Source organism: Pristis pectinata, chromosome 14 (genome assembly GCF_009764475.1).
Source record: "Pristis pectinata isolate sPriPec2 chromosome 14, sPriPec2.1.pri, whole genome shotgun sequence".
Classification (NCBI taxonomy): domain Eukaryota; kingdom Metazoa; phylum Chordata; class Chondrichthyes; order Rhinopristiformes; family Pristidae; genus Pristis; species Pristis pectinata.
In genome coordinates this window covers 1,284,343-1,298,386 of record NC_067418.1, presented here as the reverse complement: position 1 = coordinate 1,298,386, position 14,044 = coordinate 1,284,343, and the positions used below count along the sequence as shown (strand labels likewise).

Below are 14,044 nucleotides of genomic sequence, written 5' to 3'. Positions count from 1 at the left end.
CAACGTGTTAAATAAAGTGGGGGGGGGGGGGGGGCAGCCGGCTCGGGGCAAGGGCACCAGGGAGCCAGACCTGGGCTCTCCCGGCTCATGGCTCAGGGTCTGGTCACCTGGACAATGGCACCCAAGTGACTGGAGGCAGTGGGAGATGGGAACCCCCTGCCCCCAGCCCACCCTCCAGCCCTCCCCACCAGCCCGGGTTGTTGGGGGGGGGGGGGGGGGGGGGGGGGGGGAGAATCAGGTTAGGGAGGATCCCAGGCAATACCGGGGGGTGGGGTCAGGCTGGCAGCAAGACCAATACTGAGGGTGGGGGGCCCCTCCCAGGGCTCCGTTTGGCAATGAAAGGGACAAGGGGGAGTGGGGTGGACAGTGTGTGGCAGACCCTTGCAGACCCTCCCCGGAGAACGAGGGGAGGGCCCCAGAGGGGGTGGGGGTCAGGGAGGGTGCCCCCACCCAGAGTGGGCACCCCGGCCTGTGTCCTGGGGGGGGGGGGGGGGGGGGGGAAGGTTTCCACCCCCCCCTCCCCCAGGGTCAGACTGGTCTAAGGCCCAGGGAACGACCCCCACCAACATCCCGTTGCCCCCTCCATCCCTGCACCACCCCCCCCCCCCCCACACAGACAAGGGGGTGGCCAGTTCCAGCGGACAAACCACAGCTGGACATGCGGGGGGGGGGGGGGGGTGTCTCTGTACGGGGTGGGGGAGGGTCTCTGTTGTGGGACTGGGGGGGGCGGTCACAGCCGACACTGGTGGGGTAATCATGTGATGATGGGCGTGGGGGTGAGCCCACTCTCGGGGGTGGGGGGCAGTAGGGACAGGGTCCCAGACCGAGCCCAGCGCCCACCCCAGACCACCCGTCCTCCCCCTGCCCCCCCACCCCCGCCAGCTCCCGTTCTGTCCCCTGCTCCACATCGGCGCAGAGCTGGGGAAACCGTCCACTGCTCCCACGACCTGCGGGCAAACACATAGACAGACCATTACCAGCCGTTACAGACCGTCACCGGCTATTACAGACCATTACAGACCACCACCGGCCATCACCAGCCGTTACAGACCGCCACTGGCCACTACAGGCCATCACTGGCCGTTACAGACCCAGGGACCATCAGCACGGCCGCAGACTGTAACAGACCACCCTGTGGCGAGTACAACTGGGAAACACATTGAGTTGCCACACATTCCCGGCGGCAGAAGCTCCCCGACCGCCTCGCACACAATTACACCTCAGGTGCTTTAATGAAGCAAATTCTGCAGCCAGTCTGCACAGCAAGATCCCGCAGCAGGCGTCAGTGGGCCTGAGGCGCCATCGTGTGGTGACTGCAGGCAGCTGCAGTGGGACAGGCAGCAGGTCGGCCGGCACAGGCAGAGGGAGGGAGGGCAGTGAGGAATCAGCAGGCAGCCCCTCCCTCCGTCCCTTCCCTCACCCCCCCGTCCCCTCACCCTTCCGCCATCCCTACCCCTCCCTTCCCTCTCCCTCACCCCCATCCCACCATCCCTCCCTCTCCCGTCTCTTGTTCCTCCCCCTCACCACCTCCTGTCCCTCCCCATCCCCTCCCTCCACCTCACCCCCATCCTCTCCTGCCCCATCTCCTCAACCACCACCCCGTCACCCCATCCCCTTGTTTCCTCCATCCCTCCCTCTCACCCTCATCTCTCCCCATCCCCCTCCGTCGCTTCCCATCCCTCCCCCTCCGTCCCTCCCCCTCAACCCCCTCCTTCTCCATACCCCCGTCCCCTCCCATCCCTCCTGTTCCTCCCCTCACCCCCCCCCCCTCCCCCGCCCCGGTCCCCCCATCCCAGCTCCTCAGGCAGCGTGGTGCCTTCACCCCAAGGGGCTGGGACATCCTCACTGGCTGATTTCTCACAAAGACCACCGCCTCCCCCAACCCTCCCCAACACCGCCTCCACACTCCAACTCAATGCTGGGGGTGCTCAGCAGGTCAGGCAGCATCTGGGGGGGGGGGGGCGGGGGGGAGATCAAGGGAGAGAGGGGATGGAGGGGGAGCAGTTACTGAAAGTTCCTGCCATGGGGTTGGAGATGTCTGGGCAGAATACGAGGTGCTGTTTTAGTTGACGTTTGGCCTCACCCTGGCAGTGGAGTTGGGGGGGTGGGGGGGGGGGTCTGAGGTCGCACAGTTCAGTGTGGGAATGGGGAGGGGGATTAAAACGGCTGGAAACCGAGAGCTCCAGACGGCCGCGGCGGACGGAGAGAAGGTGCTCAGAGGAGCAGCCCCAGTCTGTGTCTGGTCTCACCGACAGAGGAGGCCACATCAGGAGCACCAGATGTGAGAGACGGGGTTGGAGGAGGCTCACCTGAAAGGGCTGTTCAGGACCCTGATGGTGGTGAGGGAGGAGGTGTGGGGACAGGTGTTACACCTCCTACAGTTACAGGGGAAAGGGTCAGGGGTGGATCAGACAGTCACAGAGAGAGTGGTCCCTGTGGAGAGCAGATCGGGTGGGGAGGGGAAGATATGGCTGGTGGCGGGATCATGTTGTAGCCATCACGGGATGGGCAGAGGTTTTCTCCAAGGAAATGCTGGGAAGATCTTCCAGCCCCAGGTGCCCGCTGTGTCCCTGGCAGCTGAATGTGGAGAGTGGAAGGAGGATTGGCAGACACCAAGGAGGTAAATGCCAGCAGCCCAGCCCATGGACAGGGACACATCACACTTACCCTGGTCACAATATCACACATTTACAGTTATTGCAATCCTGACCACTCTCGTCCGGAGGATTCGACTTCCTCACTTTGTGTTGACTGATCTCTCGGACCAAAGTGTAGAATGCATCCTCCACGCCCTGAAACCACAAGGCAGACTGGTTGGGAGAATCCGAGACGCAGGAAGTCCACATCCCAGGTGAGAACGGGCTGGAGGATGCAGAGAGGCTCCGGGGGACACTGGGTACGGCAGATGGAATATAACATGGAGACACGCGAGATGGCAGATGCTGGGATCTGGAGCAACAATTCGCTGCAGGGACTCAGTGGGCCGAGCAGCATCTGTGGGGGAGAGGAAATGTCCACGCTTCAGGCCGAGACCCTGCATCAGGACTGATGTGGGAACGTGAGGTCCACTGGTGGAAAAACAGAAGCGTTAAATGGTGGAAGGTGGAGTTCGGGTGTCCTGGTGGTACAGTGGACAGCGCAAGGGTATCCAAGGTTACAACAGGATCTGGATCAACTGGGGAAGTGGGCCAAGGAACGGCTGATGCAATTTAACTCGAACAAGTGCAAAGTGATGCATTTTGGGAAGTTAAACCAGGGCAGGACGTACACCGTGAACGGCGGGGCCCTGGGGAGTGTTGTAGAACAGAGAGACCTGGGGTACAGCTACACGGTTCCCTGAAAGTGGTGACACGGGTAGACAGGGTGGTGAATGTGTGGCACGCTGGCCTTCACTGGTCAGGGCACTGAGTCCAAGTGTTAGGATTTTATGCTGGGATGTCAATGTCTAACACTAGAGGGCATGAATTGAAGGTGAGGGGGGGGCAATTTCAAAGGAGATGTGCGGGACAGAGAGTGGTGGGTGCCTGGAATGTGCTGCCAGGGGTGGAGGTGGAGGCAGATACGATAGAGGGGTTTGACCGGCTCTTAGACAGGCACATGGATGTGCAGAGAGTGGAGGGAGATGGACGATGTGTGGGCAGAAGGGATTCGTTGAGTTAGGTGTTTAATTACAAGTTTAATTAGTTCGGCACAACATTGTGGGCCGAAGGGCCTGTTCCTGTGCTGTACCGTTCCATGTTCTGTGTTACAGGTGTACAAGTGAGACCGACGGGAGCACTGTACACAGTTCTGGTCGCCCAGCTATAGGAAGGATGTCATTGAGCTGGAGAGGGGGCAGAAAGGATTTACGAGGATGTTACCAGGACTGGAGGGCTTGAGTTATAAGGAGGCGAAAAAATTAGGGGGAAACTTCTTCGCTCAAAGAGTGGTGGGAGTGTGGAGCGAGCTGCCATCTCATGTGGTAAATGCGGGCTCACTCTTGCATTTTAAGAATAAATTGGATAGATACATGGACGGGAGAGGTCTGGAGGGTTATGGACTGGGTGCAGGTCAATGGGACTAGAGGAATACCGTTTCGGCACAGACTAGAAGGGCCGAATGGCCTGTTTTCTGTGCTGTAGTGTTCTATGGAGAGACGGGACAGGCCGGGACTGTTTTCCCTGGAGCGAAGGAGGCTGAGGGATGACCTTATGGAGGTTTATAAAATCACGAGGGGCATAGAGAGGGTGGACGGTCATAGTCTTTTCTCCAGGGTCGGGGAGTCTAAAACTAAGCGCAGGTTTAAGGTGAGAGGGGAAAGATTTAAAGGGGACCTGAGGGGCAACTTTTTCACCCAGAGGGTGGTCCATATACAGAACGAGCTGCCAGAGGAAGTTTGAAGGACACTTGGACAGGTCCATGGATGGGAAAGGTTTAGTGGGATATGGGCCAAACCCGGGCAAGTGGGACTGGCTCAGGCAGGCACCTTGATTGGTACGGATGAGTTGGGCCAAAGGGCCTGTATAACTATGACTCACTGACCACCGATGTGCAGTTACAGCATGTCACGTGGAAGGTGAAGAGGTCCTGTACTGAGGAGGTTTGAGGACAAACACAGGGCCCTGGTGCAGTGTTCCCAGGTATGGTCCCCCTACCCAAGGTGGGATACACGTGGTAGAGGGGGTGCAGTGATTGGCAGCTGGGCAGTGGGTCTGTCCAATGGGGATAAGGACGCTGTGCCCGTATCTCCCAAGTTCAGAGGAATGACAGGTGGTCTCGATGAGACAGAGCCACTGCCTCACAGCTTCAGAGACCAGGGTTCAATCTCGACCTCAGGCGCTGTCTGTGTGGAGTTTGCACGTTCTCCGTGACTGCGTGGGTTTCCTCTGGGTGCTCCGCTTCCCTCCCACATCCCAGGATGTGCGGGTGGGTGGGGTAGCTGATTTCCAGAAGCTGACTGGGTCAGTGAGCGCAGGACGATTGCAGACAGACCTGTTGCAAGGTCCCACACACAGCAGGTTCCTCGCAGTGTTGTGGGGAAACATCTGCCCAACTGCAGTGAGTGGGCAGGGTCACAGCTGGAAAACCGGCCCCTCCCCACTCACTAACCAAGGCCAGCAGCAAACAGAAACCCCAACTGGAAGCTGCAGGGGGGTGTGGGGTGGGGGTGGGTCTCACCACATCACGCACACTGCGATCTCCGGCCTCCCAGGTCTCTCACTCCGTGACAGTACCGTGGGGAATACAGAGGCAACATCTGGGTCCCAACATCAGGTTCAACGACAATTCCAGTTTAACGAATGTCAACCTGTGCACAGCATGATCCCATAAACATCAATGTGAGCAGAGAACTCAGCTCAACATCTGGTCTGAAATGAGCACTGCTGACAGGGCAGCACTCCCACAGTGCTGCGCCGTGTCTCAGCGAGACCCTGCCCTACTTTCTGGAGTGGGACTTGAACCCACGACCTACTGACCCATCTACATGTTGTCCATGGACAAGGGGATCCCATTTAGGGCAATAGAGCATAGAACATTATAGCACAGTACAGGCCCTTCAGCCCACAATGTTGTGCCGACATTTTATCCTGAATACTGAATGTTGTGTGCCTGATGAGCAGTTTATATTCCTTTGAATCATAACATGCAGGAGGCAGTTTAATTCCTTGTACTTGACTCTGTGAAAACACTGTCCGATTAAACGGCATCTGCCCCTTGTCTGCCCACTACACCGCTCTAGCACCCCCCCACAGCTCTGCTGCAACTGCTGTGTCATTCACAAACATTGGAATGGATTCCTTGTGCGCACAGGACTGGTACTGGATACACTGGAGACAGCAGTTAGCAGCTGCAGCAACACCCACTGTACACTGCCCCCAGTCTGAACCAACACCATTCACCGCCCTCTGCTCTCTGTCTAACCCCATAGTCTTAAAGTTCCCAATTCTGAAGCAGCTTGAATCTCTAATGGGCAGCAGTCTCATAGGTTCACCTGCCCATCACCTCCTCACCTGGATCCACCCACCCCCTCACCTGCCCATCACCCCCTCACCTGGATCCACCCACCCCCTCACCTGGATCCACCCACCCCCTCACCTGCCCATCACCCCCTCACCTGGATCCACCCCCTCACCTGCCCATCACCTCCTCACCTGGATCCACCCATCACCTGCTGGTTCTTGCCCCACCCCTCCCTCCACCTGTTTATACCGAGTATCTCCCCTCTTCCTTTCCAGTCCAGCTGAAGGGTTTCGACCCGAAACGTTGACTGTCCATTCACCCCCCCTCCCCCCCCCCAGACGCTGCCCGACCCGCTGGATTCCTCCAGCACTTTGTGTGTCGCTCCGGATTCCAGCATCCGTCTTCCAACAAACACCAGCTGAGCCGGACCGGACCACATCCGAAAGTGTCGTCAAACAGCAAAACGTCGGCAGGAGATGTCGTCAAACTAGGAGGGATATTGAGACGCGCGGGGAGACGTTGGAACAGGTCTGGTCGGGGGATGCTCAAGGAGAAATTAAAAGAGGGAACTGGAATTGGTTTGTTATTGTCACGTGTACCGAGACAGTGAAAAACTTCTGTCTGTCTGCCATTTTGACAGACCATCCCATACACAAGAACGTTGAGGGAGTGAAGAGGAAAACGGATGATAATAATAATTCTTGCAGTTTTAAAAGAGCAGAACCCCAGAACCAGGTTTACTGTCACTGACGTAGGTCGTGACATTCGTTGTTTTGTGGCATCAGTACAGCGCGGGACAGAAAATTACTGTAAGTTACAGAAATAAATGAACAGGTACAAAAGAGAACAACGAGGTAGAGCAGCTCACAAAGTGTCGCCGCGCTCCAGCACCATCTCCCCGGGGAGAGAAGTGGAAGGGTTCAGGGAGGGAACTCCAGAGCTCGGGATCCGGAAGCCCGAGGCTCAGCGGCTGATGGAGGAGGATCAAGTCCAGGGATGACCGAGAGGCCAGAATCCGTAGGAGTGGAGGAGTCATAGAGCAATACAGCATGGATACAGGCCCTTTGGCCCAACCAGTCCATGCCGACCGCGGTGCCCACCCAGCTAGTCCCAATTTCCTGCGTTCGGCCCATATCCCTCCAAGCCCCGCCCCTCCATGTACCTATCCAAGTGCTTCTTAAATGAACCTGTTGTACCTGCCTCACCCACTCCCTCTGGCAGCTCGTTCCACACACTCACCACCCTCTGCGTGAAAAAGTTGCCCCTCAGGTCCCTTTTAAATCTTTCCCCTCTCACCCTAATTCCATGCCGCCTAGTTCTGGACTCCCCTACCCTGGGGAAAAGACTGTTACCGTCCACCTTATCTATGCCTCTCATAATTTTAAACACTTCTATATATGATAGAGGTGTACAAAATATTAAGAGGAATAGATAGAATGGACAGCCAGCACCTCCTTCCCAGGGCACCAATGCTCAATACAAGAGGGCACGGCTTTAAAGTAACGGGTGGGAAGTTCAAGGGAGATATCAGAGGGAGGTTTTTTACCCAGAGAGTGGTTGGGGCGTGGAATGCGCTGCCTGGGGTAGTGGTGGTGGCAGGTACATTGGTCAAGTTCAAGAGATTGTTAGATAAGCATATGGAGGAATTTATAAGAGAGGGATATGTGGGAGGAAGGGGTTAGATAGTCTTAGGCGAGGTTTAAAGGTCGGCACAACATGGTGGGCTGAAGGGCCTGTATTGTTCTATGGTTTAAGGTCACCCCTCATTCTCCTACGTTCCAAGGAATAAAGACCCAGCCTGGCCGACCTCTCCCTGTGACTCAGGCCCTCGAGTCCTGGCAACATCCTCATAAACCTTCTCTGCACTCTTTCCAGCTTAACCATGTCTTTCCTACAACAGGGTGACTAGAACTGTCCACAGTGCTCCAAGTGCGGCCTCACCAATGACTTGTACAACTGCAATGTAACGTCCCAGCTCCTGTGCTCAGTGCCCCAGGTTAGGGAGGAGGGAACGAGACCACAGAGGGGCTATAGAATGAGGAGGTAGAGAACAAACCAAGGTTTTGACCAATCAGAAGTCAGTGCACACGAGGAGGAATAGGAGGCGGCCACTCGGCCCCTTGAACTGCTCCACCATTCATTAAGGTCCTGACCGATCACTCTCCTGCCCGGTTCACACCCCTCAGCGTACAGAATTCTATCCATCTCCGTTTTGGATGGTCAGTGCCTGAGTCTGCACCACCCTCCGGGGAAGGTTCCCCACCCTCCGAGGGAAGAAACCTCTCCTCACCTCAAGTCCCAGAAGGTACATCCCTCACTGAGGCTGTGCTCCTGGCCCTGAACTCCTCAGTCTGGGCAGCACCTTCCCTGTGTCCACCCTGTCCAACCCTGGAAGAATTCCATCGACATCTGACAGTTCTCCTTCTTCCTGTCCAGTTTCCCCACAGCAGACCTACCACCCCTGGACCAGAGTGAATCTTCACTGCCCTCCCTCTGGGAGGACCACATCCTCTCCTTGCTAAGGAGACCGAAACCATACACAGTTCTCTGGCTGTGGTCTCACCAAGACCTGTGTTCAAAGCCTCCTTGCAGAAACACAACATCCCCTCCGAGTCCTGGGAACCTCCGTCCCACGGCTGCCGGAAGTGGAGAAGAGCCTGGGGTGGGACTGAGAACGAGTCTGTGTTTCAGGAGGTCCTAGGGACTGACCGTCCCATCTGCCCCCTCCTGCCCGGCTGTCAAGGGGTCTGCAGATCCCATATCACCCTCATCAGCTCCCTCACACACAACCGGAGTGGGAGCAGGACATCCTTGGATCCCGAGGGATTGCGGGAGAAGAACAATTAAAACTTCCCTACTCCTGTACTCAAGACCTCCTCACAGTGAAGGCCAACATATCACCTGCCTCCAAATCATGCGTGGAGACATCAGACCCCTTGGACACCTCACTGCCCAGGCAGGTCAACAGGCCGAGGGGTGAGAGGTGAGGGGTGAGGGGGGAGAGGCACAGTGCGAGCCTGGTATATGGCAGCAGGGTCTGTGACGAGCCCGTACACAACCCCCTGGGCTGAGGTGTGGGGAGAGGAGAGGTCCCAGGGACGTTCGGGACAGCCAGCCTCCTACCTGTCTGGTCTTGGCCGAGGTTTCGATGTAAGGAATTCCGTAGCTCCGGGCCAGGTCCTGCGCTTGCCGCGTCTCCACCGTCCGCGACGGAAGGTCACACTTGTTCCCCACGAGAACCATCGGAACGTCATCGGAATCCTTTACCCGTTTGATCTGCTCCCTGCAAGATCGTGGAGAGGGCGAGTTCCACAATTCACTGACGTCAGGAGATGTGGTACCAACCATCACTACTGAAACTGGGAGGCCATTTGGACCCTTGAGCCTGTGCTGGCTTTTGATAGGCTCTCCAACCAGTCCCACCACCACCACCACCACCACCACCACCCCCCCCACCCCCCGCTCTTTCCCCATAGAGCGCCACCTCCCAAACAACAATCACTCCTGACTTCATGGAAATATTTCAATCGAAGGGCCAGACTTGAAAATAAAACCTCCAACACCCACCCGTCACTCCCACTAAACCTCTGGACCACTCCTGGGCCCGACCTTATCCACAGTGTCTCATCGTCTTAAACATACATCAGTACAGCACAGGAACAGGCCCTTCGGCCCACAATGTCTGTGCTGACCATTAAACTAATCCCATCTGCCTGCACATGTTCCATATCCCCCATCTGCAGCCTGATGATATGTCTCAAACGCCTCTATCGTATCTGCCTCCTCTCCCCCCGGCAGTGCATTTCAGGCACCCACCGCTCTCTGTGTAAAACGTGTCCCACACATCCCCTGCGGAGATATCGATGTGCCGGTGAAGTGGGCTGAGCAGCAGATGGAGTTTAATCCAAATGTGGGGTGAGCAGCACACAATCTGGAGGGACTCAGCGGGTCGGGCAGCGTCTGTTGGGGGGGCGGGGGGTGGGGGAAGGGACTGTCGACGTTTCGGGTTGAGACCCCTGCACCAGGAAGTAATGCATTTTGGGGGCACGACTGAGGCTGGGGCAGACACCATGAAGGCTGGGTCCTGGGGAGATGGAGGAACAGGCGGACCTCGGAGTACACGTCCGTATATACTTGGCAGTGCAAGTGGAGAACGTGGTCAGGAAGGCGTTTGGGATACTGGCCTTTGTTAGGAGGGGCACTGAGTACAGAGCAGGGAGGCGATGATCCAACTCCACCAAACACTGGTCGGACCTCAGCTGGAGCACTGCGAGCAGGTCTGGTCACCACACTACAGGAAGGGTGTGATGGGGCTGGAGACGGTGCAGAGGAGATTCCCCAGGGCCTTGCCTGGGTTGGAGCGGTTCAGTTATGAGGGGAGATGGGAAGGGGCTGGGTCCGTTCTCCCCGGAGCGCAGGGATTAAGAGGAGACGTGGTAAAGTATATAAAATGAAGAGGGGTATAGATGGGATAGACTGCAGGAAACTTTCCCCGTATCAGAGGGAGATAAAACTAGAAAGGACACAGATTTACGGTGAGGGGGAAGAGATTCAGAGGGGATCTGAGGGGGGACCTTTCTCACCCAGAGAGCGGTGGGTACCTGGAACACACTGCCCGAGAGAGTGGTGGAAGCAGGGTCACTGACAGCAGTTAGGAAGAGCGTAGACCAGCACTGAATCACCCAGGGATAGAAGGCTTCATGCCAAGTGCTGGGCGATGGGATCAATACATCTGGTACCACTGGTCAGTATGGAAAAGTTAGGCCGAATGGCCTGTTTCCTGCTTTACAATATTATGACACTATGATTCTAAATAATTTCAAAAACTTCCTTCACAGAAATCTCCCATTTTATTAAAGTGTGTGTGCGCACAGGGGTGTCCACCTGTTACACACCTTCCACTGAGTGGGCAGACCCAGGGTCTGCAGACCATGGAACAACATTGACCTGAAACTCCTCCCAAATAAGGGCACGGTGCAAGAGGTTCCTTCCCACACAGAGTGGCAGACCCTGCCCAATACATCACGGGCACATCCCTCCCCACCATCGGGAGTATCTACAGGAGGCGCTGCCTCGAGAAGGCAACATCCACCATCAAAGATCCCCACCGCCCGGGCCGTGCCATCTTCTCACAGCTCCCATCGGGCAGGAGGTACAGAAGCCTGAAGTCCCACACCACCAGGTCCAGGAACAGCTACTTCCCTTCAACCATTTGGTTCTTGAACCGACAAGCACAACCCTGATCACCGCCTCGGTACAGCAACACTGGGACCACTCCGCACTGAATGGATTTCTTTGTTCTAATTGTGCTTTTTGTTGTAAAACATGCATATCATTGATGTTTAATTTGTGTTTTTCTCGTGAATGCTGCTTATCTGACGCTCTGTGCCTGTGATGCTGCTGCAAATAGGTTTTTCACTGCACCTGTGCACACACAGACTTGTGCATCTGCAACTGAACTCGACCTTGACCCCCTGGGGGGGGTGGGGGGGGTGGGGGGCTATGCAGCACTGACCTGTACTGGTGAATGTCTTCAAACGATTTGGTGTTGTTGATGGCAAAGACGCACAGGAAGCCCTCCCCGGTCCGCATGTACTGGTCTCGCATGGCGCTGTACTCCTCCTGCCCGGCCGTGTCGAGAATGTCCAACAAACACGTCTCCCCATCGATGACCACCTGCTTCCTGTAGGAGTCCTGTGGGTGGGAAGGGGCACTGTCACTGTGCAGGTGTCACTCCACCCTCTTGCCTGCGTTCCCCAGGGAAGTTTATGAGAGGTATAGACAGAGAGTCAGTATCCTTTCCCCAGCGTGGAAATGTCTAATTCCAGAGGGCATGTATTTAAGGTGAGGGGGGAAAGTTCAAAGGAGGTGTGTGGGGCAAGTTTTTGTTTTACACAGAGAGTGGTGGGTGCCTGGAACGGGCTGCCAGGGGTGGGGGTGGAGGCAGATACAATACGAGGGGTTTAAGAGGCTCTTAGATAGGCAATGGATGTGCAGAGAATGGAGGGATACGGACATTGTGTAGGCAGAAGGGATTGGTTTAGTTAGGTGTTTAATTAGTTTAGCACAACACTGTGGGCCGAAGGGCCTGTTCCTGTGCTGTTCTGTTACCAACTGAAACATTAAGTGTTTCCCTCTCCACAGATGCTGTTGACCTGCTGAGTCACTCCAATAACAAAATAGAGGGCTATGGGTAAGCCTAGTAATTTCTAGGGTAGGGGCATGTTCAGCACAGCTTTGTGGGCCAAAGGGCCTGAATTGTACTGTAATTGCTCTATGTTCTATGTTCTAACCAATATTTCAGATTTACAGCATCTGCAGCTTTTTTTTTGATGAGGGTTCCTCTGGATGCCAATCCCATTCTTTGGCCAAACAAACTTCCTTTGGGATCGAGCCTCAGCACCTCACAACCGTTTCAGGAACAAATCCAGCAAAGGCAGACTAACGGAGATCAGGAAAACAGGCAGAGGGTCATCAGTGAGGGAGGGAGAGGGAGACGTGAGCAGAGGGGGGTGTGTGTGTGTGCGCGGGTGTGTACACACACACCAGGGGAATGACTGACATTGGGAAGAGGCATCACTAAGATTGCCGGGAGCTGGCATGGATTGGATGGGAGAATGGCCTGCTCATTATACTTTAGTTCGAGGAAGACAAGGTTCCTTCAGAGGAGACCGCAGACACTGGAATCTGGAGCAACAACCAATCTGTTGGAGGAACTCAGCGTGTCGAGCAGCGTCTGTGGGTGAGGGGTCGCGGAGGGGCACAGTGGGCAGTCAGGGTTACACAGGGACTGATCACACAGACCAAGGTCATGCTCCCTGAAGTTTGGGCTCAGCGGTGACTGGAGTGGTTGGGTGTATGGAGCGGTAAACACTGGAAATGAGACCCAGGCAGTGGCCGGGGTTGTTCCCACGGAGCCAGGGGCAGGTTTGGGCCTCTCCAGGTCAGTTGTTCATTTTACATCCGAAACCAATAACGTCTTTTGGTTTATAGAAACGTCAAAGAGATTGGGAAACGGACATCTCAATGAGTGGCAGAACAGGCTCACAGGGAAAACGGTCCCCCTCTGCTCTGTGATTCCCAAAGCAGCGCCAACAAATCGGTGGGTTTCCGGACAATCCAGGGCTGAACTCGTGTCCCCGGGATAACCAGCCATGGTGGGGCCAATATTCCAACGGGCAGGAGACACAGACTCCTCCGCCATTTACAACAGAGTTACCAATGCGGGGGGGGTGGGGCGGTGAGAGGTCAGGGTAGGGAAGGTCTGGGGTCAGGGGTCGGGATGCAGGAGGTCACTCTGGAACCAACCCCGAGGGTAACGGCAGACCTGGCGTTCAATCGCACCTTCTGCGGTCAGGATGGCCCAAGTCCTCGGCAACCCATGGCAACGTTGGAAGTCGTGTTGGAGCGGCGAATTTGGGTACAGCAAGATCCCACCCTGGGCGATAACAGAATACAGTCCTGCAGTGACGTTGACGGAGGGCATACGTTGCCCTCACTGACTGTACACCGTCGGGGGGAGATGGAGCCCCAGTACAAGGGAGGGAGGGTCAGTACCTCGCCCAGAGACTGGGTGGGGGCACGAGAGGGGGAGGGCGTGAAGGGTCCGTGCCTCAGATACAGACACGCGGTCACATCCTACCTCGATCGTGGGGTCGTATTCATCCACGAAGTGGTTCTGGATGAGTTGGATGGTCAGGGCACTCTTGCCGACACCACCTGCCCCCACCACCACCAGCTTGTACTCTGTCATCTTCTAATCAGCTGCCGCCTGCAACCGGACAGCGAGAGATCAGGGGCTGTCCACCCTGCGCCCTGCCAACCCCACCCCCCTCCCAGGGTCCAGTGCACCCAGTCCCCTCCCTTCGGGCTTCACCTGCCTCCGGGAACCCCCCAGGGTGGGGGTGTCCTGTGGAGAGGGGTCTCGCTGCTTGGTCAGGTCACCCAGGACACCGAATTCTCCAACTCCCGGTAACCTGCTCCCCCTCCGTCCCCTCCTGATCCCCCCAGACCCTCCTACACCCACCCCAACCCCCCCATCACCCACCTCCCACCGTTCCCATCCACCCCACACCCCCCCCAGACCCTCCTACACCCACCCCAA

At 56.5% G+C, this 14,044-nt stretch overlaps 1 protein-coding gene across 6 annotated transcripts in view; it reads right to left on the bottom strand.

Moving 5' to 3' along the window:
• The window catches only part of hrasa (HRas proto-oncogene, GTPase a), a 35,476-nt gene continuing 21,432 nt past the window's right edge, over window positions 1-14,044 (bottom strand). For 3 of the 6 annotated variants that reach the window (XM_052029030.1, XM_052029032.1, XM_052029031.1), the window contains 5 exons: window positions 13,583-13,711; window positions 11,456-11,634; window positions 9,064-9,223; window positions 2,668-2,792; window positions 1-947 (listed from right to left, as the gene is read on the bottom strand). In XM_052029030.1, the coding sequence (XP_051884990.1) occupies window positions 2,673-2,792; window positions 9,064-9,223; window positions 11,456-11,634; window positions 13,583-13,693 (570 nt within the window). In that variant the 5' untranslated portion in view covers window positions 13,694-13,711 and the 3' untranslated portion in view covers window positions 1-947; window positions 2,668-2,672. The remainder of the gene's footprint in view (window positions 948-2,667; window positions 2,793-9,063; window positions 9,224-11,455; window positions 11,635-13,582; window positions 13,712-14,044) is intronic. The other 3 variants (XM_052029026.1, XM_052029027.1, XM_052029028.1) reach the window with 1 other exon arrangement.